This window comes from Cupressus sempervirens, chromosome 1, assembly GCF_028749045.1.
Source record: "Cupressus sempervirens isolate cs-2001-9-10 chromosome 1, ASM2874904v1, whole genome shotgun sequence".
Taxonomy (NCBI): domain Eukaryota; kingdom Viridiplantae; phylum Streptophyta; class Pinopsida; order Cupressales; family Cupressaceae; genus Cupressus; species Cupressus sempervirens.
This window is the reverse complement of record NC_143118.1, coordinates 548,048,801-548,076,021: the sequence shown is the minus strand read 5'-3', so window position 1 is coordinate 548,076,021 and position 27,221 is coordinate 548,048,801. Positions and strand designations below refer to the sequence as shown.

General features: G+C 36.6%; 1 protein-coding gene across 3 annotated transcripts in view; it reads right to left on the bottom strand.

Moving 5' to 3' along the window:
- EMB3103 (Pentatricopeptide repeat (PPR) superfamily protein) overlaps positions 1–27,221 on the bottom strand; it is a 386,652-nt gene that overhangs the window by 67,638 nt on the left and 291,793 nt on the right. For all 3 annotated transcript variants that reach the window (XM_089830305.1, XM_089830309.1, XM_089830315.1), the window contains exon 7: positions 16,520–16,839. In XM_089830305.1, coding sequence (XP_089686431.1) covers positions 16,520–16,839 — 320 coding nt within the window. The remainder of the gene's footprint in view (positions 1–16,519; positions 16,840–27,221) is intronic.

Sequence of the window (27,221 nt, the reverse complement as noted above, 5' to 3'; positions counted from 1 at the left end):
CAAAAACGGCCCAGATTTTTGAATAAAAAAGTCATATTTTTGTTCAAAAAACTCAAAAAATTGCATTTTCAGCCCATACATTTGATCAAAAGAGATTGTTTTTGAGTTTTAAATGCATGATATTGTTTTTGGAGACCATTTATTTGGCACTTTCATGTCAAATCCGACCATTGAATGTCCATTACATGCAAGTGCGAAAAAAGTCAAAATGTTGTTTGAAAATCTGGATTTAAGGGAGAATTGGTCTTAAGACTATAAAACTTGCTATTTTAGCTCTTTCTCCTTCATTTTTGGCACATATTCTTCATGTAAGTGGACCTCTTCTTTCATGCATTTTAATTCGTGCTTATCCTTGCTGATTTTATGCATGAAATCGTTGAATGGATGCCATTTGTAAGAATCTTTGCCTTTTAAAGTGCATTTTTCTTTTAAATATGAAGTTTTCTTCTTCATTTTGATGTTTTTGGTTCTTCCCTAAGTTCCAAATTCAAATTTCATCTTTGGAGTGCATTGCATCTTGGCATGTTTTGAGTTGTTTTCAAAGGTATATTTTTCTTTTGTTTTGGTTTTGTGTGCTTGTCGCCGGTTTCTCTCCATTTTGGAGAAGTTGCAAGTTTTTTCCCAAAAACTTGTTTTTCCTTCACTACATGCGAAAGCATTATCATTTCATTTTTTTCACATTTTGTTTCCATGTCATTACATCTCACATTTCATCCGACAAATGTGATTACATGTTTTTCATCCCATTCGCCATCCGCATATGCATGTAATCCCATTTTCTACTTCCGTTTTCATCCATCTCATTTTTCACTTCCATTCACACGACACGATTACACGAAATGCCTTACATGTAATTGCACCCAAAAGGTCAAATTTTGACTAAAAGTCACTTTTTGTAAAGTCAAAAAGATGTCATTTTCTCCTCTCCATATGCATTCACACCTCCACGAGTAAATACATGTTTCCGTATCTTTCCATGCTTTTCATCTTAGCCTTCATCCGCATATGCATGTAAAGCGTATCTTTCACTTACACTTGCATCTCATTTCACCCTCCACCTTCCGTTACATGTTGTATTTACATGTAATCTATTTTTCGTGTAATGAAATCTTGAAAGCCCAAGTCACTTTTTGAAAATCAGCAATTTCCATTTACACGCATTCCCATGTGCCAAACACTTTACTTCAAAAAAAAAAAAAAAGAGTTAAAGGTGCTAATGGAAAGTTGTTTCGAGTGTACATCCGAACATCATCAAGAAGGTTTTCAAAGTGTTAAAGACTCGAGTTTGTGCTAATCTACAAAGGAGAATTCACGACAACTTGAGTGAGAAAAGATGGATCAGATCAAGTTTTCACATGATAATGGACAATTCATCAAAGAGAGCTAGAGGTTGTTAAAAGATGCAACACTGTGGTTATCAACGTGAATGCAACAGTACAAGGTACAGGAACTCCCAATCCTGTTATCATCTAGGATTGCATCGTCAAGTACAAGGCCTTTCAGAATTGTTCTTTTCTCTTCCGTCTTCTTTCTTCTTTAATTTTTGTAGTTGGAGAAGATGCATTGCATGAAAAAGTGTAATTACATGTAATGCGAGTTGACGTATGTAAAACGATGTAATGCGAGTTGCACATGTAGTTGCATGTAACCCTATATTTTCTCATGTAGTTAGACTTGGTCAAAGTTGGTTGAGTTGCTCCCACTTTTTCCTCCCCCCTTTTCTCAACTTCTTTGCCTATATAAAGGAGTGCCCCCTCATTGTAAAAATTATCTTTTGTTGTATGCAAGAAAGCTCTGCCACATTTGTGCAAGCATAACTTTGATTGTGTAGTACGAATTTGGGAGAAAAGTGAATAAAAGAAACAATTGGATTCGAAGCTTTGACTGGAAGCAATTGTGATAGAACAAATTAGAAGCTTTGACTATAATTTGTGCCTATTGTCTTGATTCATGTTATTATTGTGTGTTCAATAAAAGAGCATAGAGAGTTAAGAAACAATTGAATCCCGAGCTTTGACTAGGAACAATTGTGAAAATCCATAGCTAGAAGCTTTGTCTGTGGTTTGTATTTTCATCTTAATTCGCAAAATAGTTAGATTGTTCTTACTTTTAGGGGTCCTTGTGCCCTAATTGTAAAACTTTTACTACATAGAAGTACAACAGGACTTAGAGCCAAACTAGTATGTTCTAGCTAGCCTTTGAGTTAGTGAAGATTTATCAGTATCACTGTTTGCAGCTCTTGATAGAAGTGTAGTTAGAGATTTACCTTGCCCATTATTCGTTCTACGAGTAAGTGGATCCTTTCTTGAAAGTTAAGAAGAAAGGATATTAGTAACACCTTGTTTAAGATCTCTCGATTTCTTGCTTACCTTGAGTTGATCCAAAGAACAGCGAGAAGGGGGAGTCTTCCTTTTAAGGTAGAAGAAACTCTGTCTCACACGCTGTGGCTAGTCATCCTATTTTGCGACTGAATTTTTACCCAAAACTGTCGGTTGCAAAATATCCAACCAACAGTGCCCATTCGGAAATAATTAATTCTACTCGTCGGCTACATAATAATTATTGATTACATGCTAATCTACTTGCTGGCTATTTTATAACTTTATCGACAACACTGCACAGGCTACAACTATGTTAGAAGTGAAGCATATCAGTGTGATAATTTTCCTTACTTGCTGATATATGTTTTAATGTTGTGAAAATGAATGGCATGATAGGAATTGACTGAGATGAAATGAGATGCTTTGCATTGCTTAGATCTATTGGATCTAAAAATTGCATTATTAACGCAAGGTTTGGATGCATGGATGGAATGCAACTCGAGGCAGCGGATGGGTGCAAGTGGATGTACGGAAGCCAACTAGTCAAGCCCATGACTTTCTACTCTTTCTTTTCCCCTTTCATGTTTTTTACTTTTGCATAGTAGGATATATATCAGCAATTAGGGACTACCCTCATGGTCACTTGTGTGAGAAAATTTTTATTTTCAGCATTCTCAATATTCTTTGATTATCACAATTCTTTTGTAAATATCAGTTGTATATTCGGAATAAATAAAACAAGGACATTTATTATTCTTTTGGCACATAATGGACATGATCTCAATATGCATGAACTGAATTAAGATGTAAAATGCTTATGTAATTGTATGAAACCTTTGCAATCAAAACTAAATTTCAGCATATGTAGAAATTTAGTAACAACTCCCTCTTGCAAAATGTAGATGTTACACTAGTTTGACATTATTACAAATTTGTATGATCTTGAAACATGAAGATATGCTCCTAAAACATCAAAACAACATTGATAAACATGTTAACAAATTGTGACCTCATGTTGCATTCTAATTTGCACTCTACTAGACTAAATGTAATGTCCCCACTATTAGTGTTAGCTTGGTACAAATATTACATGCAACATAAATGTTAGAAATAAACAATAACAATTCTAAATATACTATTCTACCCTCTATCTTAAACCCCCAAACCTTAAAGACATCTCAAGATATACATTAATAACCCTCATGAGGATATCCGAGTCTTGAACGATATACCATCGGTTCTAGTATTATCCTTAGTTATTTCTTCGTGTTCTGGATAGTTCTCCCTCTAAGGTTCTTCCTAGAAGTCCAAGGCCCTAATCACATATTCAAATGTTGATATCAACAGAATATTTTTGCCATATATCTTCCTCATCTAACCATTTACATGGGTTTACTGACCTTTCGCACTAGCTCTATAAGCCATTTATATGAAGGTTGTACCAACCTCCTACACTAGCACTATGAGGTATATTCATTCTCATCTAGCCATTTATACGAGAATTGTGTTATTCTCTTGCACTAGCACTATTCACCATTTATACGGAGGATATGCAAATCTCCTGCATTGGTAATATGAGACTCCATTAATCCCATTTTATATAGAGATAATCCCAATCCCTAAATTGGAATTTAGTCATTTATATAGAGTGGAGCACAATCCCTACACTGACAGTATGGGAGTTTAATCTATTATTTCTTTGTATTCATTTAATGAATACAATATCAAATTTTAAATACTCATACAATAATCATTCTTTTTGGATTGACAATAATCTAGTCATATATATAGATAGATAGATAGATAGATATAAATGCATAACATACTTTTCTGATGCATTTAGCACCTTTTAGAGCTGCCTTATTTCTCACGTAAAATACATGTCAACAGGTATGTGATTAGATCTCTTTTGTTACCTTGTTCTATTTTCTTCTTTTGACACCATTCTAAGTAATTTATAAATCTTGCTTTATTTTGTCATATATGTCCTCTCGAAAAGTCACAACCCTTCATAATCACATTTCTTTCAACAAGTCAAAACATTTCATAATTACAATCTTTTTGAAGAGTCACAACTATTCATAATTACAACCCTTTCAAAGAGTCACATCCTTTTGTCATTGTAACCATTTGAAAAAGGAACTTCCTTATTTTCTTCTCATTCCTTTCCACTTCCATTAACCATTCTTTAACTTCTATCTTCTCCTCTTCTTCCTTCCTCTTTAAAATTAAATCTCCTCCCTTTTATATCTTAATTTGAAGGAGTCACATTTTTTCCTTATATATATCTCGACTTTCCATTAGATTTAGTTAATTTGTATCATTCTATATTATATTAATTATTTACTTATTTCTATTTTGTTTATTATTATTTATTATTATTCCTATTTAGAAAGGTAACATACTTTCTAGAATATTCTCTTCTGTATTTAATATTATTTATTTACTCACGCAGTAACTTTATTATTATTTAATTGTTTTAAATCTTATATTAAATCTTATTTTATTAATGATAGATTATTATTTTTTACTTTTATTTCTTACTTATATATTTTTAGATTAATTTAAATATGATTTTATTATCAATATTTATTTAATATCATATTATCTAATTACTATTAAAATTCTATCTTAAAATGGGGACATGATACCAAAGGACTCCCCCAACCCATGGTCTTCGAAGGCCTTATTATATTGCCACAAAATAGAAGAGAAATAGGACCATATGAACAAATTGGTCATCCTCCTAGGTACCCTGCACCATACTCCCTGGGACAAAGAAAACTCAAGTCCCTTGAGTTGCCAATTGTTGTAAACTGGTACCATGCTTCAAGATATCACTCTTAGACATCCATGTTGCCTCTGAATCTAGTAAACTAGCCCATTTGACCAAGTACTCCTTATAAGTGCCTTTCCTCATTTGCTGACCTCCTTGGAATCAATGATGTGCTCCAACTATAAATGTTTTCTTGGAGGAAGACCTATACCCAATCATCCTCTGTCACCACAGCACCATCATTTGTACAAACACTTGCAGCCTTTGAACTCCAAAGGAAACAAATCTGACACAGTGAAAATGAGTGAGATAACAAGATCTAGAGGTAAGTCAATCTCATATGCATTAGGACCGAATTTGTGTGCTATCCTGCAAGGTCCAACCTTTTTCATCAACAACTTGGTTGGTTGCCGCTTTGGCAATATCTCCTTCTTGAGATAAGCCATCATGAAGTCCCCAACCTTGAATTGCACATCTCTCCTCTATAGATTTGCTCTACCTTAGCCACATTTTTCTCCAATGTAGCCCTAACACTATCATGAACTTTCTTCATAGTAATGGAAAAGTCTTCACCTTGTGCACTTCACTTCTCCAAAACATGTAGATCTTTGTGTTCCAGTATACCCTTGGGGTGAAACCCATACACTATCTCAAATGGACTTCTTCCTATACTCCTATTGATTGAATCAGTGTAGGCCTATTCTTCTCGCCCAATGACCAAGTCCCAAGCCACACCATCTTGTATAGTACGATAACTCAAAAGGTTAGCCAAAGACCTATTAACTACTTCAATCTATCCATCACTCTAATGATGGTAGGCTAAAGAGAAAGATGTATTCCAAGATTTTTCCATAGGGTCTTCCAGAAGTACCCAACAAAGTTTGAGTCTCTATTTGTGACAATATTTAAGGGCAAGCCATGAATAGACACGATGTTGAAAAAGAGCCCTTCTATATATGGTGCATCATTTGTGCATTTGCATGGCACAAAATGAGCCGTTTTACTAAATATGTCCACAGTTACAAACACACTATCGAATCCCCTTAGTGTTTTTGGCAATCGAAGCACAAAGTCCATGCTCACACTTTCCTAGGGTATGTTAGGAATTGGTAGTGATTGGTATAATTCTATATTGCTTGAAACTCCCTTGGCCCTTTGATAGTGGTTGGTATAATTTTGTATTGCTTGAAACTCACTTGCCTCAAACCATGAGGATCACAACGATGGACTGGCCTCACTGACTACCTACCAACTACTAAGCAATAGGGGACATGAGAACCATACATGTTAATTGGTAAAACATGTCAACCGTATAGTGTGTTAACAAGAACAATGTGTGCAATCAAAATGTTTCAAATGCTTGGGTGTGTTGTGGGAGCATTACATTTTTGGAAAAACACTTCTTTGTTTTTCACCATTTTTCACTTTTTCGAAAAAAAACTTTTTGCACTAATAACAATATAAGTCACCAAGTACAACTGAAATTCATTGCACTAAAATGAAGAAGAAATTGAAACTATGGAGAGGTAAAAATAGTACTTAATTCAAATAACCATATGCCAAAAATAGCAAACTGAAAAACACTAAAAAAATATTAGGACAATGAGTCCCCTAACCATGTCCATTTAGCCTATGGACTTGGGAATAGGCTAATGAAAACTCAAATCGAGCTAGGTGCAAGAAGGGAACATTGCAAAAGAATATAATTGAAACCTTTAAAACTCTTTTGCCAAGAGGTATAGAAGCAAGAGGACACATGTAAGACAAAATTATGATTTTTTTCTTTGAAAGGGAAGAAGCAATAGGTAAACTTTATCTTTGAGAGAAACTCATTGGAGATGGTAGAAGAATACAAGTACTTAGGAATTATTGATCTTCACAAAAAGCTCAGCAAGAATACTTGTAGAACAAAAAGGATAGAAGGAGATTGGGGGGCTTCTTCCCTACTTTAGAACAGGTGTCTAGAAGCAGTTATAAGATTAGGAATCTAAGAAGTCCCTTTTAAGTCTACTAGTTTTGAAACTCGTCCTCTATGGTTGTGCCTTGAAGTGGGGGTGGGGGGGGCGGTGGTGGGGGTGGGTGGCGATCAACTATATAATCCTTCCCCCTCCCTCCAATTCTAGTGAGATTTGGAGGAGTGGCATGTCAAAGTGCAAGTGAAGGAAATTAGAAAGCATCCAAAAACATTTTGTCATTGGTAGTCTTAAAGTCAAATCAACAATTCCCTCAGGTGCTTTCCCTTGGGCCTTGGGTGCTTCTCTCAGGTACAGTTGTACATGACATGTGGTGGAAAAGTCAGGTATGCCATTGGGTACTTTACATTTTATCCCATTTTTTAACCTCTTTTTTTATATTAGTTCCTTCTCTATTTCCATTTTCTTTAATCCGAAATATGTTCCCCACTGGTTGGCAGGCTCGTTAGCTTTGATACCAATTTGTAGTGTCCCTTTTTCTATAAACTGAGACATTATAATATTCCAAACTCTTACATTAAATTACATAAGACAATGAAATGAAGAATAGATAAGGGTTGCAGAGATATCTAATATGATAACCAAGCGTCATATATCAATAAGATTTAAGTCTTACATAATAAATGTTGTATGCATAAATAATGATAGATTGACAGTGGACACCACTAAGAATTCTTCCATTGACAAAAAGTCGATATGATGGGTGGTTGTCAACAAAAACATAAAGTATCAGTTCACTAGTTGTTAATAATAATTATCTAATAAAGATAAGTGTGTATCAATAAGATACAAAAGGAATGAATTACATCTGGAAGTAGTGGTTGGTAGAATCTAATTGATAAGAACCATGCAAAGGTGTGATTATCATAAGAAACCAATTAAGAGTAAAAGATTCTAACCAAAGAGTGTGATTAATCATCATTATGAAAAGAAGCGATCACTAAGGGACATAAGACATGTCTCATTTATTGTAACTCTTCATCCAAGAAAGACAATATAAGAAGACATACTAACCAATCACTCAAATCATGATTTGCAGAATGTATTTTCTTTTGCATACCTTGAGGATTGCTCTATATTAGAGCATATTGCCTTTGACAACCATTAGCAAGGGCATATAAGAATCAGTCAGATATGGAAGCACTATTGGAGGAAATTAATATTGTCATATCAGAGACGGCTTTAGTATCATTCAGAGCATAATAACATTTTTCTATCAGACACAACTTACACAATATTCAGAGAATATTATTGTCATACCAGAAATGGACTGTATTTATCAATGACATATCAGACACAATGAGCGGTAACAGGTATTGATATCACACTCAATTGTGCATATAATTACCTGTATATCAGAAACAGCCTATATTGTTATTTTAATTGTTATGTAATCATTATCATTTTGAATCAGTGTATGCATTTGGAATCAAGCACCATTCAAATAGTTAATTTATCAAAAATTGCTGATATAATTATTTAATCATAGAGATTCCAGAAAAAGGGACATGATAGAGTCTGGGATAGTTCTAACTTCTATGTATTGATTCCAAGGCAACTTTGAATCTTCAAACATCGGTGTTTATCGCATGGATCAATGGATTAAGGATTAATGCACACAGACAATGAACAAGAACAGCAGATCTCCTTTTATTATTCACATATGCCAAGAGATTACATATAGATGATGATTCCAATGGTTCCCCGAAGGGTGTATATATACTTCCTACTGAACCTTCCCAAAGGGGTCCGTCGACCACATAACAATACTAATCTATCCGTTGGCTACAAATCTTTATCGACGACATGAACCCGTCAGCTACAAAATCTTTACTGACGACAACACCCTGTCGGCTACATAATATTTATAGATGACATCATCCCCCTCAAAAGAAAAAGTTGTCTTTGGACGATAATTACAAAATATCCAAGACAAATTAACAAACAAAATACATTAACTAACTAACTACAATAAGATAGATATGTTTCTGTCACATCACTTTCACATTCATCCCATGCCTGCACCAAACTGGTTTGCAAACCACGTTGCATCTGCAGCCTCTACTAATGCAATACTGTCTCCTTAAACAAGCTAACCTTGATAGCCACTCGTGTTGTTTTTTCTGCTTCCAACTCTTGCATACCCTGAACCAAGTGTCGTTGTATTGCCTTCAAATGGATGATCAGCTCCTCCCGAGCTCTCTATGCATCCACCAAGACAGCCTCACATTCAACACCTACTCCAAGTGCCTCAAAGCATAACATTCCTCTCAAAAGGTTTGCTCCAGTGCTCCCTCCACCTCTGACACACTATGCCTGCAGTAGCTCCAAGTCTCATCAACCAGTCACACTTCCCACGACTGATAACCGCATTGACTAGGGGGCATTGCCCCTAGCAGGGTCCTGGGGCAGCGCCCTAGGCATGCTCCCTGTCGCGATACAGGGCGGGGTTGAGGGGCATGGAACACACTATTTTTGTGATTTTCTTTCGATCCCACACTCTTTTTGGCAACCGCTTATGTTTTCTTTTCCCTTTGGCATTATGCATTACTCATTTCGAACTGTTTCAATCTATCGTCTTTTTTTTTTCTTGCTCCCTCCTTTGCTCGTCCCTTGCTGTACCTGTTTCATCTGTTCTGCCTCTATAATGTAGGATTTCTCCTCTGTCGCTTTTGCCTTCTCACAGATAATATGCCTCGAGATATAATTTTTCTTTTTTGATGCCTCTTACTTTTTCCCACGGTTTCCTTCCAGCTAACGGGTGGAGGATTACTAGTCCGCGGAAGTGTTGTTGCACCCTGAAGAACCCAATGAATGGAACCAACTATTAATGCCTGCAATGAAGTTGTCTCTTCCTTCCTCTTATGCATGGATGCTCAGAACTGCGATTTATTCTGTTTGCGGAGGATTTAAAAGATAACCCTCAATCGCTGGAATGAACAACTCATGGCATAGAGATTAAAATACTAACACCATCTCGTGGAAAAACACTGTTGGAGTCTAACACTGTCCATGGAAATGCAGAGGATAACCCGCGCCCATTTCCAGGCAAACTCGCGGGAGGAGACATTGACCGCCGAACTGATAACACTTTTGCTGAAGATGGAGTGCAAGCCATGGAAATAAAAGACACCCGCGGAAATGAATGCGCGGCCTTAAAAAAACTCCCCATGGAAAGACACTATCCATGGCCTGCCTCACTTTTCTTTCTTTTTCTTTTTTTTTTTCTTTTTTTTCAATTTGTTTTTTAATATCTAATTCTCCCTCAAAATTTCGTCCTTCTCTGACGATGAGGGGATCATTCTAGCATGGTACATCTTCAGCTTTGAACCATTGACTGCCTCCAGTATTGCTTGTCCGTCTAATGTCCACAACTTTATTGCTCCATTGTCACCTACCTCCCAGATCTGGAATGGCCCGACCCACTTGACCTTAAACTTGCCTAGTTTATTTCTTCCGTCATACTTCAACACCAACTGCCCCGGTTGAAACCTGTTCAGTTTCAGGTGCTTATCACGCCACGCTTTGCGTCTGTTCTATGTCACCTCCGTGGCCCATTGTGCCTGCGGTCGTCGCTCATCTAGATTATTTCCTTGCTATCGGCACCCTTCAACTAATTTTATGGTGCGGTGTATTTTTTTTTCCTGTGTGGTCCATTCACCGTGTACCAGACGGTGCAATCTTTTCTTTTTTTGGGTTCGTGTTGTATGTTCTTCCCCTCAGCTTCAGCCGTAACCTCTTTTCCTTCTTCCGCTTCTCTGTATTTCTTCGAACATTCATTTTCCTCTTTTTTCTCACCTTTGTCGACCCTTAACATATTACAACTTAGAAAGAGTTCATAGTCTTCTATCTACCAGTGGAAAAGGCCATTCACCGAGTCTAGGTCATTGTCATTCAATCCTCCTTCTAGTCTTAATACTCCTTCGTCCAGTTCCATTCTCTTCTTTCCTTCATCATCACTTTCGCCTTCACCTTTTGAGTCTGATGACGCTGCCTCCTCATCTACCATTTGTGTGTGTAAATCAATGACGAATTTCTGCCCTTTGCTTTCAAGTGATAGAGTGTTTTTCTTCCAATTGTGTTTAACTCTGGCTTGTATGAGCCATCACCGACCTAGAATGGTATCGTATCCTTTCCTCTTCAATAGGATCACGACGAAGTCAAGCAGGAATGGCTATGTTCCAATCGTCACCAGTTGTGCCATCAGGACGCCAAGAGGTTTAATGCTGTGTTGGTCTACTGTTAGCAACTAGAATGTAGGTGGCCACGCTGTCGCAACCTCTTCCAGGTATCCTCGAGTAAGACATTCACATCGGACCCTCCGTCGACAATTGTATCTGTCAGCACATTTTTGAGAATCCCCATCTCAACCACCGCTAGATCTCGTTTGGATGTGAGGGCTAGCAGCATTGGGTCTTCTCCACCTACGGCAATTTCCTTCCCTCTTCCTGGTTCTCCTGGTAACTTAGCAGTTGGCACGATATTTGTGAGTGTCGATCGGAGTTGAGGCATTGTGAGCAACAGATCGCCCATTTTGATGGGTACCTTAGTTTGTAATATTTGGTGTATGATGTTTTGTTCCACATAGTTCCTTGCTGAGGTACTGGTGGTGTTCTTCGACTGAGATGTCTCTGCCTGTGCTGCTTTTCCAATTTTCGCCCGTGCCTCCTCCAACTTCCTCTTCTTTTCTTCCATCAAGTCATGGTACAATTTTTCTTGCTTCCGTGTGATCGCCAGAACCTCCTCTTCGTCTGTCCCAATGGTGATCAAGTTCACTCTGGACTTCGGGCACTTGGCATCTTCATGATCGCCGGGTCTGCACCATTTGCATAATAATTTCAGTGTGTTTGTCCTTGTACAGTCTCAGGCAAAGTGGCCCCACAAATTACATGCTTGGCATTGAACCATTAGTTAGCTGTTTGCATCGTACTGAATTCGACTTCGGCTACCATTGTTATTGTTATTGTTTGCATTGTTGTTGTTGTTTTGCCCTCTGCTATTATTTCTATACCCACCTGAAGTGGCACCATGAATGTTTGTGTTTCCATTCCCTCCTGACGTGGAAGCTGCCTGTGTCAGGAGCACTTGTGAGGTCCTCTAGTTTTCATATTGAAGGAGCATTCTTTTATGGAATGTCCCATGATCTGGCAGATCTCGCAGAACTGGTTCTTTGGACAAGATCCCTTTGTGTGACCCCCCGCCTTACATTCTGTGCACCATAGTTCACTTCCTTTCGTTTCTTTCTGCATATTCTTAAATTCCTTCATCATGCAAATCATGTCCATCTGGAGAGCTCGGACCTTTTTGCTGTTGTTTTCATCATCGCGGCTATCTTCTCTCAAGGATGCGTCATCATCTGAATCGGATGAACTACTCTTCTTTTTCTTTTTTTCTTCTACTCACTTTCTAAGTTCATTGCTTGATTGTATGCTTCAGTGTATGATGATGGCAGCACAATCTTCATCTTCTTCCGCAATTTCGGATGTAGGTCTTCAACGAACCATCTTTTTTGTAGCCATCTGCCAGCTTATTTTCCATTTTACCTATTAAGTCTTTTAATTTCTTGGCATATACTCGGGCAGTTTCATTCTTCCCTTGGTTTGTATTGTATATCTCCGCTACGATCTCATTGTCGTCGCGCAATAGTTGAAATTCTGTGATAAATTCCTTTTTAATGTTGTCCCAATCGGTTAACTTTTGGGGATCTATATTGGCAAAGCAATCAATTGCGACACCTCGTAGGGTTGTTGAAAATTGCCAGACCCATTCATTTGTATCTATTATGCCATTCTCCCTCCAAATGGTTTCACATGTTTTACAGTGTCAGATTGGATCCACCATTCCACCACCATCAAACTTTGGCAACTTTTCCTTCGGTCCAGCCATTATTACTGGATTTTGTGCATGGGCATTGTTCGGTCCTGCAATACTGGTGCTGTTCACTCCAACACCAACACTTTGTACTCCCACACTGGTGCTTTGCACTCCCACACCATGGCTTTGCACTCCCGCACCAACTCTTTGTGCTCCCACACTGTCGCTATTTGGTACAGGTGTCTTATTTGCAACAGTGGAGAACTTTGGTGAAGAAGGATCTTCTGAAGTTGTCCCTTCCGAAAGTGTATCGTGGACGAAGAGTTCACTCCACGCTTGTGCTCCCTTGGCACTTCGAGATGTGCGAGTTAATTCTCTTCCGTCTGGATTCTCTTCCCTCGACAAATACAAGTTCAAAAATTCCTCCCTTGCTTCTTCCACCAATTACACCCGCTGTCAAGTCTCCTCCAACAATTCCTCGGCGTTTCAGTGTCCGTCGGCAATCTTCCGAAGCCTTCGTCTGCGTTCGGTTTGTTGCGCCAAAATTAAATTTCGTTGAGCTATGCGGATTTCATCTTTTTCCTTCAGCTTATTCTTATTTTTGTTTAACTGATTCAGCATTAGTCGTCATTCGTCAGCCTTTGTTCTAGGTCCATTGGGCAACGGCGCCGAATGTTTATCGCATGGATCAATGGATTAAGGATTAATGCACACAGACAATGAACAAGAACAACAGATCTCCTTTTATTATTCGCATATGCCAAGAAAATACATACAGATGATGATTCCAATGGTTCCCCAGAGGGTGTATATATACTTCCCACCGAACCTTCCCAAAGGAGTCCGTCGGCCACATAACAATACTAATCTATCCATTGGCTACAAATCTTTACCGGCGACATGATCTCGTCGGCTACAAAATCTTTACCGACGACAACACCCTGTCGGCTACATAATATTTACAGACGACAATTGGCAACAATTATTTTGATGTCATCACTATCTTTTGATATAAATATCCTTTTGTGATTAGTAATCTTATGATCATAGATTAGCAATATCCTTTCACTATTGAGTTTCTATCACTCTTGATCGGTGTACTGTTTAGTAGTTTCATTATTAGCATTACAATTAATGGTAATCAATACTGTCATTAACATTATAGAAAATAAGGTTTTGGGTCCTTTAAAACCTGTTTTTACTTAATCAAAACATTATAGAAAATAAATTTTAAAGAAAATACTATTCTCAACTTTTCTTTAATTCCTTATCCAACAATTTATTGTTTAACAAGTCTTAAAGAAAATTCTACTTTTTTGGAAAGATGCTATCCATATCATTCTTTTAATTTTTTTAGTATAGCATGTTTTTTAATATTAATAATATATTAATAATTTGAAAAATTAAAAAATTAATTTAAAATAAATAAATGTCTAAAAATCAGATGGATGTCAATCTAAATCACATGAGTTTCTATTGATAGAGGTTCTTCAATTCATTTTGTGAGTATAATATGACTCTCGGTGTAATTAAATAATTATTTTAATTATTTATTTGGCTAGCTATGTCTCCTATATGTAAATGAATTCTTTAATTTATTCAATTATTCACTTTTCTAAAGATTATTTGGAGGGAAAAAGATCAAGTGCATTCTGCAACACAGTATACTGCTAAATAGATTGTGGATACAACAGAAAGTTCTCTTCCTAAAGCTGTGAATATGCAAGAGGATTGTTAAAAGAAAATATGTTTGGGGGGCTTCGATCAGCATAGCAAGATTTACAAAGAGACTAGTCTTAAGGAGTTTGGGGGAGGACCCTAGTACTGCAATGAACAAAAAAAAATCCTTAATCACCTTTTTAAACCTCCATAATTCCTCTTGTATCACTTGGTTCCTTGCTGAAAGTTCAGTTGGCACCCTTTGTTGGGTGGACGCCTTGCTGTTCTATGGTTATTTTGTGGCTGTTTCTTAAGTTGTTCTTGGTTTGATCTGCTTTTCTTTTCACCCCTATCTTTATGTAAAATGATCTTTTTGTAAAAGGATTTAGGGTCCTTACAAAACCTTGCTTATCTAATCAAAAAACAGTATATGAAAAAATTGTTAGAGTGGGGTTGTCGTTGCACCAAAAGATTGATTTTCCAATGCTCGATACAACGACTCAACTTATAGTATATAACAGGCAGTTAAGCCCTTGTCATGAATCCCGAGGAGAGCGCTGAACAAATTTCCAACAATCTCCTCCTCAGCGTTATCCGAGGGCTTGAGGATTTGAACCTATGACCAAGCTCTGATACCCTTTGTTAGAGTAGGATTGCCATTGCACCAGAAGACTGATCTGTCAATCCCCGCTACAACCACTCAACTTAAACTAAACAAGAGGCCGTTAAGCCCTTGTCATGAATCCCAAGAGGAGCATTGAACAAATTTCCAACAAAATTGCTTATCAAAATGATAAATATGAAATGCTTTGCCTTGCAATGGCAAGCATAATGTTCCAACTACCATAAATATAGAGGTATTTGAAGAGGTTAGGGAGATTATTTTCAATTGTAGTTGCCATTTTTTATATAGATTGGTCTCTTGGAATTGATTATTAAGGAGAACAAAATTAACAGTCACATTTACCTTAGATGTGTTTTATTTCATGAAGGATTCATTATAATTTTGATACAATTGTTAATTCACATTGTTAAAGAGATGTATATTACAATGATTTTTATCATTGATCTCAAAATTGATGAGAAAATTCTATATTTCAAATTTCATGTTACAAATTCATTTATTTTCACTTGCTCTTTGTCCAATTAAGATGGCTTTAAAACTAAGTTCATTTTGTTTCAACTCTTGGTTCAAGTTCATAGATTTGGTTCATAGATCTTGAAAAACAAAGTTTGGGGGTTGGGATCATTTTGGGGTTGTTCAAAGAAAAAGCATGTAGAAATCATAATTATATAGATATATATTTACATCCTAAAAGTATGAATTAAGTTAAGAATGCCACAGAGAATCATCTAATCAATAAAACCATCATAAACTTGAATGTTATTTAAATAGAAACTATGAATATCATGAAATATTCATTGTTCAACTTCAAACTTCAAGTAAAATATTAAAATGACAGTATAAAGCTCAGCAATCAGTTTTCAGAATCCTACGGATTTTCTAAGGATCATCAACATCAATTTTCATAATATTAGATGTAGGAATGTAGGAGCACTTGAAGAACCACAAGCAATGCCATCGTCACTCATGTTAAAAGTGTACTCTCTTTAAGACTCTTCAAAAGCAACATGTTGAGGGTCAGAAGTATCTAAGATTGTGTGACTTGGCTTTATATTACATAGCTTTGGGTGGGTCTAGGAGTGGTGGTAAAAAAATGCTTATACAGTTAAAAAACAATGTTTCTGGAGTCTTTGATCCAAGTCGTTCATGCATGATGCATTCAAAGGTTTAGCCTAACCAAGTACCTAGTCAGTACTAGTTTGAAATTGTTAAAAACTCACTGAAAAGTTAAAATCAGGTAACAAACAAGTATTCATAAAAATTCATTCATCAATATAATATGATATATATTGTAGCCGAAAGCATATTGTTTGGATGAGAAATAATACATGTCAGTCAGAAGTGTGCATACCTTTGTTGGTTGATGCCCTTTAATTTGCATGTCTTCAAGAGTATTTAATGCAAGATCATATAACTTCTCTTCACAAAAATAGGAAATAAGGGTGCTGAATGTTATCCAATTAGGAGAAATTTTTAACTTGTCCATTTTCTTGAGTGTTTGAATGACACACTCCATGTCACCTACTCTAGAATAAGCCTTCAATAATGTATTCATCATTGCTAAGTCATAATTAACTTCTATACTCTCCATCTCCATAGCTAGCTTCTTTACCTTTTCAAAATTGCCATTCTTAGAATAAGAAGAGATCATCACACTATATGAATACCCATCTGCAAAACCCATAGTGCGTAATGGATTACTCAAGAAACTAATTGATAGTAAATGAGAAAAAAACATACATTGTGGCACATAATGGTGAGTTGAACTTTTGATTGAAAAATTAAATTGGAAATAGAACAAATCAACTTTGATACATAAAAATTGAGAAAACAATACAGTGCTCATGGATACCTCTAAACATTTCTCCATCTCTCTATTATTGAAATCTAGACCTTATTTATGTTTCAACTAAGTAGAACAATCTATAATAATGGAGATAAAGGGTTTTTTGTGCTTTCCGACATCCCTAATGTATCTATATGACATGTGATGTGCCCTAAAAATGTATAAAATTATAAATAGTTTCCTTGTATCTATAAAATCCACCTAATGAGTTCACATCTTTCTATATTATAATTATTGTAGATAAATTGATTGCTTTCTAAGTAGGATAAAACAGATGTGTTGTAGAACTGCTGTTTGAATTAGAAGACAAATCTCCTTGAAAACAAAACTAACTTGATCTAAACAATATATTATTGCTTCCAATTTATACAAATCATTTAGGGTGGTTCACTCTCTAGTGAATGGAAATTGAGATGTACATATTTGGCTTCACCAAAGGCAATAACACACTCTTCAATTTGAATAAAATACTTTTACTCTTTTTGGCTGAAAGAAAATCCTACAATTGTTACACATTTACAATGTTCATTAGAAAGTAGATATGACTGGTTAGGTTTAAGCATAAGACACAAATCCTGGGGTAAATTAAATTAGAAGTGTTGAAATATTGAACTACTATTTTGCTCCTTAAGCCAACCACTCACCTGCCCAACAGAGCATTTATCTCAGCAGGTAAGTTCAAATTTGAAATAAGAGGGAAGAATTTTGTGAGGAGACAAATAGAAGGTATGTCTTCCATTTTAGTAAGAGAGAGACAGAGAAGTCGGAGACAGAGCAGAGAGAATAGAGAGCAGAAGAAGAAAGTTGTAGAGCAGCAGCAGAAGAGGAATATCAGAGTGTGCAGCAGCACGTTGGATCTCTCTCTCTCTCTCTCTCTCTCTCTGGGAAGCAGTGATTTCTCCAGGCTTATTGTATGCAGCACTTTATAGCTGCAAGTTTAGTTTCATCATTAGGAGTAGTAGTAAGTTGTTTAAGTTTTTTGGGTTTGTAGTTTACATTCCAGTTTTGTAATGTTTCGATTCAATTTAATAGAAAGAAGAAAGAAAGAAAGTTTTTCCACCTTCTGCTATTGCATTGTTGTTATCTTCTTTCATATCTAATCTGTTGTGCAAAACTGAGCTGCAAGTCTCCATTCTTGCTATTGCACTTTAATGGTGGTTAAACCAGACTGTTAGTCGGTTATCATCTAGGTTGGTCCCCTTGAAAACTGAGCCCTTCCTCCTATCTCGATCTTTGTTATGTTTGTGTGCTGATCGAGCATCCTCCACCTAGCAGTGTTGACCAAGTTCACTCAGTCACTGTGTCAACCAAGTTGTCTCAGTCCTTACCTGACTGAGTTCTCTGGGCTCACTTGGTTTCCTTTGTTAACCGAGTTAGGTTGGCTTAGTGTCAACCAAGTTGTCTTCGTGTGCAAACCGAGTCTTGGAGTACTATAGGTGTTGGGCTAACTTGGCACTCCCTGCTGTCACTTGGCTGCTTGCTTCTGCTGAGTGATTTCTTCTGTTGGTCAGTCATCTCTCCGAGTTGGCAGATTTTTTTTTTTTTTTGAAAGTTGGCTTTCACAAAAGGATGGATAAAGATCCATAATTCCTAACTTCAAACAAACCTACAATACAAGCTTTGCAAACTTACTAAAAACAATGTAGTCTATTTCAAAATAAATGACAACTGATAAAGAACAACAAAATAGCAAGATAGACGTTACTAAATTCTATTGAATGAATAAATAGTTTTGAATCAACGATAATGAATACTAGGTGTATGATAATTTTAGCAAAAAGCAAGCATGAATATCACAATTATAAATCTAAGTGCAAGTGGCTAGAAAACATAGTATGAAAGTAAATAATAAGTTACAACTTGTATCTTAAAAAATAGACTACTTGCATGCAATACAAGCTCTCTTGCAAAATTAGTCCTCTAGTTCTAAATCTGACCAATGCAATCTTTGATCGGATTGATGGTATAGATTATTTCAAACTAACACTAAAAACTCACATCTCTTGTATGGTAAAATTTGTAAAGATAGATGGTCTAATAGTTGCTTTCAAAAAATTCAGTGGACTTTAAATAGAGACCGGTAAAATTATCACAAATAAATGGTGCTAGCTAAAAATAACAAATCTCAAAATATTCTCTTGTTGGCAATGATGATTGTATCAAAATAGGTTTCTATATAGGTGGCCCTAAATGAAAAGTATCTTTGATCATAGTTGAATTTTGATGAAATTCTCAGACTTTGAAAATCCTTATTCAACCAACTTTAGAGCTACAATGATATGTGAACTATATGAAAATTTAGAAGACGTACAAATGCTTTGAACAAGTTGGAGAGAAGATTACTCCTTTAAAAATTACATGCAGAGTTTCTCAATTTTAATGCTCTCATCAAAATAATAAAATTGTGCAGTTCCAAAGCAATTATTGTTTATATATGGTAAATTTGATGGATGAAATATGAGTAACACACAATATTGTTGGTTGTAATATTTTACTTTGATTTTTTGTTATACTGAAACAAATACTATCAAAACACTAACTGCAATCTGAAATCTCCAAGGTATGAGCCCCACTATATTTAGAAACTTTTGTCAAGAATCAAAGGTACCTTTAACAAATAGAAGCACATAATGATACATCATAGCTGCTAGAGTAATTGAAATATCCCTAACAGGATGATTGCTTCTTTTAATACCAAAACTCTTAACGCTTCAGGGGTTTGACATCCCGTCAAACAGTATGCAAGCGAATTCTGTTACTGCTATAATGGGCCTTGCTAAATTAAATCAATACTGATATCACTCTAGGGAATTTGTTAAAAAAAACTTTAAATAAGCGAAGTCTATACTATGTCAAGCTCCGGTTCAGATGGAGAATAATTTTACAATCGATATAAATGCATACATTAAGCAATCGAAACTTCTCATTTATTTAACCAAAATACTTAACACTGACATTTGAGCAAATAATTATGGAATGTTTGGAACCTGGTTAGGTATGAATCGCCATTTTGGACAGTCATTGTTGGGTCGAACAACACCCAGTTAGCCGCCGGAGTTGGTAGACACTTTCAGGAAGTCGTATTACACAGACCCGCAAGAAATGCTCCGTTTTTTTCTAGACTGAGGTCGTGGCTGCCGTTTGAATATTACATTCGCTCAGAATGCGTGGCTGATTAACTCCTGCCTGGCTTGTAACTCATCAATTAATTTTTAAGCAAGGAATCAATGTGGACGCCCGTCTATCTTCGACCCTGTATGAGTTGCTCTGCGGTCCTATTGCGTGATGTTGTGTCTCAATGAACCGAAGCCCGTAAATATTCCGGTGCTACCACATACAGTCGGGTCACAATGCGAGCCACAAATATAACTTATCTCTTTGCTGGCGCGGGTTAAGCTATCTGCACGCGGGTGATACTAGGTGGTAGTTTGTCTGCAACTTGATCAATAATCACAAGGGTTTTTTAGCTCCCTTCGAGCCCTTCAATTTGTCACTGGTTAATTCCTTTTTCCATTGTCTACCATCCACGAAATCTGGCCTTAGGCCACAAAACTCTGCTCCAATGAAATAACTGTGGCGTCACCTCCAATTTTGCAATAATTCGGGTGATATTCCACACACTCAAAATTGCTTATCAATGGGAGTTATCGTTCCCAAAGATAGTCTGAGAATTTGCAGACCCAAATGGCTACAAATCGCTCCGAATGGAATAGAAATCAAATCCACAAAATCTCTTGTCCAAATGGGTGCCTTATGTCCTCTGTTTATTCACTTTGCTAAGAAGTTACTGGAAGTTTTTCCGGAATTATCTTTTATGATGTACTTTTTTTTTATTATTAAACTTTATAAAATTAAATGAATAACTTTATAAAGCTAAAGTACAACCTTAATTTAATATTAGAACAAGTAGGCCCCACTTACTGAATTATTATTCTCTGAGAGCAAAAATGTAATCATCTGGAAATAAAATGACTCTCTTTCCAAAATCATTTGCCTACGAGAGTCGATGATAGGCAAATTCTCTGTTAGAGTTATGTCATTAGAAAGGGGACATGACAGTAATGTCCCCCTTTCTGAGCCACCACAAGGGGATATTACAGATTGGAGTGTGCAATTGTTAACACATCTATAATTTGAGAAGAACCAGGGATGAATAAATGTAGGTGAAGAAGAGAGAAATCAGGAGGAACAGTTTATTGCATCTGAACAGTTGTTGACAATATGGGGGACAGGAATGCTAAGGATCCACAAGAAGAGAGATTTATGTAGTTATTGGATACAATGGCACAAAATAGTGCTTAGCTGAATAGAAAGCACAGGAACAGAATCAGCGGATGGGTATTTTGATAAAAATGAAGGCTAGATAGATGGGTATAACTGTGAATGCAGGTGATAATAATGCTGGAAATGAAGGAGGAAATAATGCAAGAAATGATGGTGGGAGTAATGCAGGTAATAATGGAGGCAATAATGGGATACATAATGGGCAAAACAGCCGAGGAGCATAGGTGGAGGATAATTTTGGGCAGATACCTAGACCAGAAAGAACAATATTCTCAAGAGTCATTGTGCCTACCTTTCCACCTAGATTTCCAATTTAGCAAAGACAAGAGCCTCAGATTACAGAATCGTAGGCTCAGTTTAAGAGAGATTGGGAAAGTTGTGGAAAAGAGTTTATGCAAGTCATTTAATTTGAAAGAGTATATGGATGTGACGCTGAAACACATGCCCAGACAGGTGGTAGGAGACAACACATTGATTTGCAAAAGAAAATTAGTAGACTTTCTTTGCTTTATTTTCATGGATTCAGTAAGAAAATATTGCCAAGACATGGGTACAAAAGGTGGATATGTGTTTTCAGATGAATACAATGCTGGAAGAAGAGGCCATCAAGTATGCAGCGTTACATCTGGATGGACTAGCACATGAGTGGTGGCATTATGGTATGGTCATGATGGGCCATAACCAGAATACTTCCTATATCAATTTCGGAAAGATGCTACTAGAGCACTTTGACAAGGACCTTGAGTTGCATTTTTAGGAACTCGCTTAGCTTAAACAGTGGGGCTCAATAGACACTTCCACTGCAGAATTTCAGAGACATTCAATTTTGGTCACAAATATCTCTTAGGGGAGGTTACAAGTGTTATTGATGGATGGACTTGCAGAGCCTCTGAAGGAATGGATTAAGGGTCTAAATCCACCACATTGTATAAAGCTTACAAAACAGCTAGGGACATGGAGCCTTCATCTTCTAAAGATAAGTTTCAATCTAAGGCATCTACATTCAAAAAAGATAAGGATAACAAAACTTTTCGAAAAGACATTCCATCTCAGAATAAAGCAAAAGGGTTAGATAATGAACAACTCAATGAACTAAGGAGAAAGAAATTATGCTTCTAATGTAGGGAGTTGTGGTACCAATCTCACAAGTTTTCTGTAAAGGCCAAGGCAGCCCAAATAGAGTATGTTTCAATGCAAGAATTAATTTTAGAGGTGATGATGCACAATCTGATTTAGAGGGCAGTGAGGAGACAAAAGCCTCAAGAGATAAAGCAAGCAATGTAAAGCAATGTAACACAAGGACTCGCACCCACCTCCCAAACCTCAAAGTACCCGTCCCTGAGATGTACCCGCACTGGGTACTTGCACACCCAAGTACCCCCACCTCTGCCATTCCGCAACCATGCTTCTGCTGGAATGGGTACTTGGATTTCTATTTGAATTTTTTTTCCTGAATGTTACTATTGGGTCTGTAATATGTTACTATGTTCAATGTTCAATTGTTCTAGTTCATGTTGCAATTTTGATATGTTCAAGTATTTTAATTTGGTATGTTCTACTGAAACATCATTTTATAACAAGCATTTCAAGCTCTAAATGTATATTATATAACACCCCTCCCTGCCCCGTCCTCCCCTTGCCACCATCCCTTGGTCATCCCCCTGTCGTCTTGAAAATGAGGCCCATTTTCTCCCAGTCCTAGAAACTAGTCCTGGCTTCCCACCCGTCCCGACGTACCCTAGTATTGGGGTTACATTGATGGAACGATAATTGCACGGCTCTCAAGTGATGACCATAAAATAACATTCAAAGCAAGGAGTGCGATGTAGGGGCAATGAGTTATTATTTTTGTTGATATAGGTGTTACACATAATTTTGTATCAGAGAAGTTGGTTAAGAGAACAAGGCTCCAAACAGAGGGGTACAAGACCTTTAGAGTGATAGTAGCTAGTGGCCATAAGTTGCATAACACTTATGTGATTAATGACAAACACTTGTGGATGGGGGAATATGATATGGTTGGAAAACAAATTGTTGTTGACATGGAGGAATATGATTGCATTCTTGGCATGACTTGAATGAAATCACTTCATGAGGTCACTTTCAACTATGACAAAATGTACTAGAAATTCAAAAATAAAGGTAAGAATGTGGTAATTAGAGCATTATCAAATGGGGAGCTTAAGTTGGTGTCACTTAGACAATGGAGAGTGTTCGCTAATTTTTTTGTAAGTCGTTGAAACCACAACTTACAAAATTGTCTTTAGGCAATGTCTCATCATATTTCTCTCTTCTCAACAATAGTGGAGGCTCCCTTCTTACTGTAGGTGGTTTTAAGAGGAACTTAATTGAAATTACAAAAAGGGCAGTTCTCTTAATCAATTCCTCTTTTTCAAGAATAATTTGCATACAACTACAACTTTACAACTTAACAAAAAGTACCTTATTGCTACAATAATACTAGTGACAAGAGGGATTGATGTAAGAACAACACCAAGGACGATATTTAATTTTTATATTTTGTGGAATAAGTATAGGAACCAAAGTCTCCTACGATTATCCCAAATTAAGAGTTGAGTAGAATAACCAATAAGGCACAAGGTCTCTTAATCAATTCTTCTTTTTTCAAGAATAATTTGCATACAACTACAACTTTACAACTTAACAAAATGTACCTTATTGCTACAATAATACTGGTGACAAGGGGAGTTTATTTAAGAACAACACCAAGGACGATATTTTCTCTTAATCAATTCCTCTTTTTTCAAGCATAATTTGCATACAACTACAACTTTACAACTTAACAAAAAGTACCTTATTGCTACAATAATACTAGTGACAAGGGGGATTGATGTAAGAACAACACCAAGGACGATATTTAATTTTTATATTTTGTGGAATAAGTATAGGAACCCAAAGTCTCCTACAATTATCCCAAATTAAGAGTTAAGTAGAATAACCAATAAGGCACAAGGTCTCTTACCGGACATTCTCAGACTTAATAAAAATACCTACAACTAAAGCTCAAAAGTTTTAGTTCTACGTAATTGCAGCCACTAAAAACTATAACAATTTGTCCTCCTATAGCACAAAGTCTTCAAAAGTTCAAATTGGCTTTGAATAAAATAGGCAGCTCAAAGTCTACACATTTGAATTCAAGTCCCTCTTGAGCAAAGCTCCAAAACTCACAATCAATTTCCAGAAAATATTGCCACATAACACCTTGAATCAACACAAAGTTTGAAAGCAAGTTGCCCCTTTTAAAAGCAATTCAGATTTACATCTTATCTCAGAGTCTTAGAGTGCACATAAAAACTAGCAGAATTTTCTTGCCTTACAAAAGCTGATTTTTTTTAACGTTAAAATAGAGGAAATATTGATTACATATCATCAGAGTATCATGCCTGCCTAAAGATGCTAATTGTTCACATTGTCTTGTTGAGATCTAACTGTAGTAAGTCTGATAAAGACGATTTATAGAGCTTTATACCTTTTTACATATATAGCAAAAAAATTAACTTGACAAAACATGCTATTGTTCATCGAATTTGCAAAACATATTAGTAACCAACAGGATTCAAAGGAAGTGTCTACGAAGCCTATGCACTAACAATGTTGTTGTTACACTCATCTTGATCAGTAACAAAAGAACCAAGAGGTGGAGCTACACCTTGAGGGGTGTAAGGAGTGACTGCCCATCTTGGTCTCTCTTCTCTTTAAAGGCGTCATTTTCCTTTCCTTTGGTAAATTGGTTTAGAGCTTCAAGTTCCTTCTAGTTTAACATGTCCTTATATTTGTCAAAAATGTTCGTTGACTGGATATCCTCCTTATAGGTAATCATGGCTCCCTCTCTAATCAAGATCATGAAATGGTCCTTGGGAATCTTGAGCACTATAGAGACCTGTGACATTATATTGAAAAAGGTTAGTTTAAGATTAAATCCAATAAATTCCCTCCTATTTTGAAAAACATCCTCATTCCTCTTCCACCAAAGATACCAAAGTACCTCTATAGGCAAGGAAAAAAAGAACTTGTTGAGCATAGAACCAAAGGATTCAACATAACCAACAAGAATTTCCTGCCATTGCAATCCCACATGACCACCTCAAAAAATAGGTTTACCAAAAAACATAGACTGCACTTGACAACATATTCACATTCAAAGAATAAATGTTCAAATGATTCTAAACAGTTACAAATTGAGCACAAACTGGATGGCAACCCGAGTGACAATAAGACAGACCCAACACCAAGTCTTTAAAAGTAAATAACCATCCAAAAAAAAGATTTTTTAGGTTCAGCAGGGGAGTGCCATATTCTATCAAACAATAATTGCCACATAGAAGCAGGCCACTTGAGACCCCAACTTTGGTTAATAAACTTGATATCTCTTCATCATTTTTCATCAAATTACTAATTTGTTTAGCAAAATTATCAAGAAACTTTGTGCCATTATTCCAATGTAGATGCTTAAGAAAAGAGTCATCACTAAACAATTCTCTTGGAAAGAACCTATCCACAGTTTCGGAGATCTATGTATAAGTCTTCTTTTGTGAAGAAGGAAAACCATAGTGTTGACTATCTTATCCCATGAACTTAACCGGTTATCTACCAAGATGTGCCTGACCAAAGAGAGTCCTTTGGCATTCCAAACCTTAGCAGACCAACATTGAGTAAGGGCAAGAGGTTTAGAATTGAGAGAGACTGCCCACCAGATATCTACCCAAAATAGCATAAGCGTCGGACATATTAGTAGCTTCTCTACACCCAAGAGATTTCCTCACATGACACCATGCCTTCCATAATGATTTTAAAATAGAGGAGCCAACTACTCTGAGGTCAAATCTTCCAAAACCAAATCAAGGAGAGGTATTTGCTTCCATTGTTTATCCTTTTAAATAGTTGATTGACAAATGTTACTCCTAATTAATACCTTTCATGGCTTATTACTGATCAGAGCTTTGATAATCCATTTGGCAGCTATGGATAAACCATGATATTTTAAGTCTTTTAGACCCAATCCCCCATGAGCTTTCAGACTACAACACCATTTTGAATTGACAGTGTGTCATTTTTTAGAACCCATGCAATCAAACCATAAGAAATCTTTTTAAAGAAATTCTAGAACAGTGTACTGATAATTAGCAAACAGCCATGTAGAGAAGTAAAAGGCATGAGGTGACAATACCTTTTGGACAATCTATGTCCTGCAGCTAAGGATAGCATATGAGTTTGCCACTTCTAATGCTTATGTCCAGTTTTTGAAAACATCCAATTCCACATGTCATTGGTAAAGGGTTCTACAGAAAAGGGTATTGCCCAAATATCTCATAATAGTATGTGGTCCATCCCACCCCCAATCTTTGGAGAATAACCATTGAGGAGCTTGATCCTCCCATCTCAAAACTATAGATTCCTAAGGTGCCATTTTAGCTCCTGAAGCAAAACACAACAATTGCAACCTTGTTATCATCTTATCAAAATTGGCCTCTGAGAGTTCCAAAAACACAAAAGGTGTCATTGGTAAATTGTTCGTTAATCAGTTCTTTCTTGGGGAGTGACGCACTTGATAGGGGGACAAAATTCTGAAGCCCTAAGGATAAAGGATAAAGCATATGCAGCAATGACAAATAGGGCAACGGTAATTAGGCATCCTTGCCAAATTGATCTGCCCAGACAAATGGGTAAGGAGTGCACACCATCAACATCAATGATACTAGAAGCATCTTGGAAAAGGAGAGCAATCAACTTGCAAAAGAAGGGTGAGAAACCAAAAGCTTTAAGCATACCAATAAGAAAAGGCCACTCAATTTTATCATATGCTTTCTCAAAGTCTAATAATACCATAATTACACCACCCTGGGGGACGGGGGGATGACGGAAGGGGGGGACAAGTTTTCAGGACCGAGAGACAGAGGGGCCT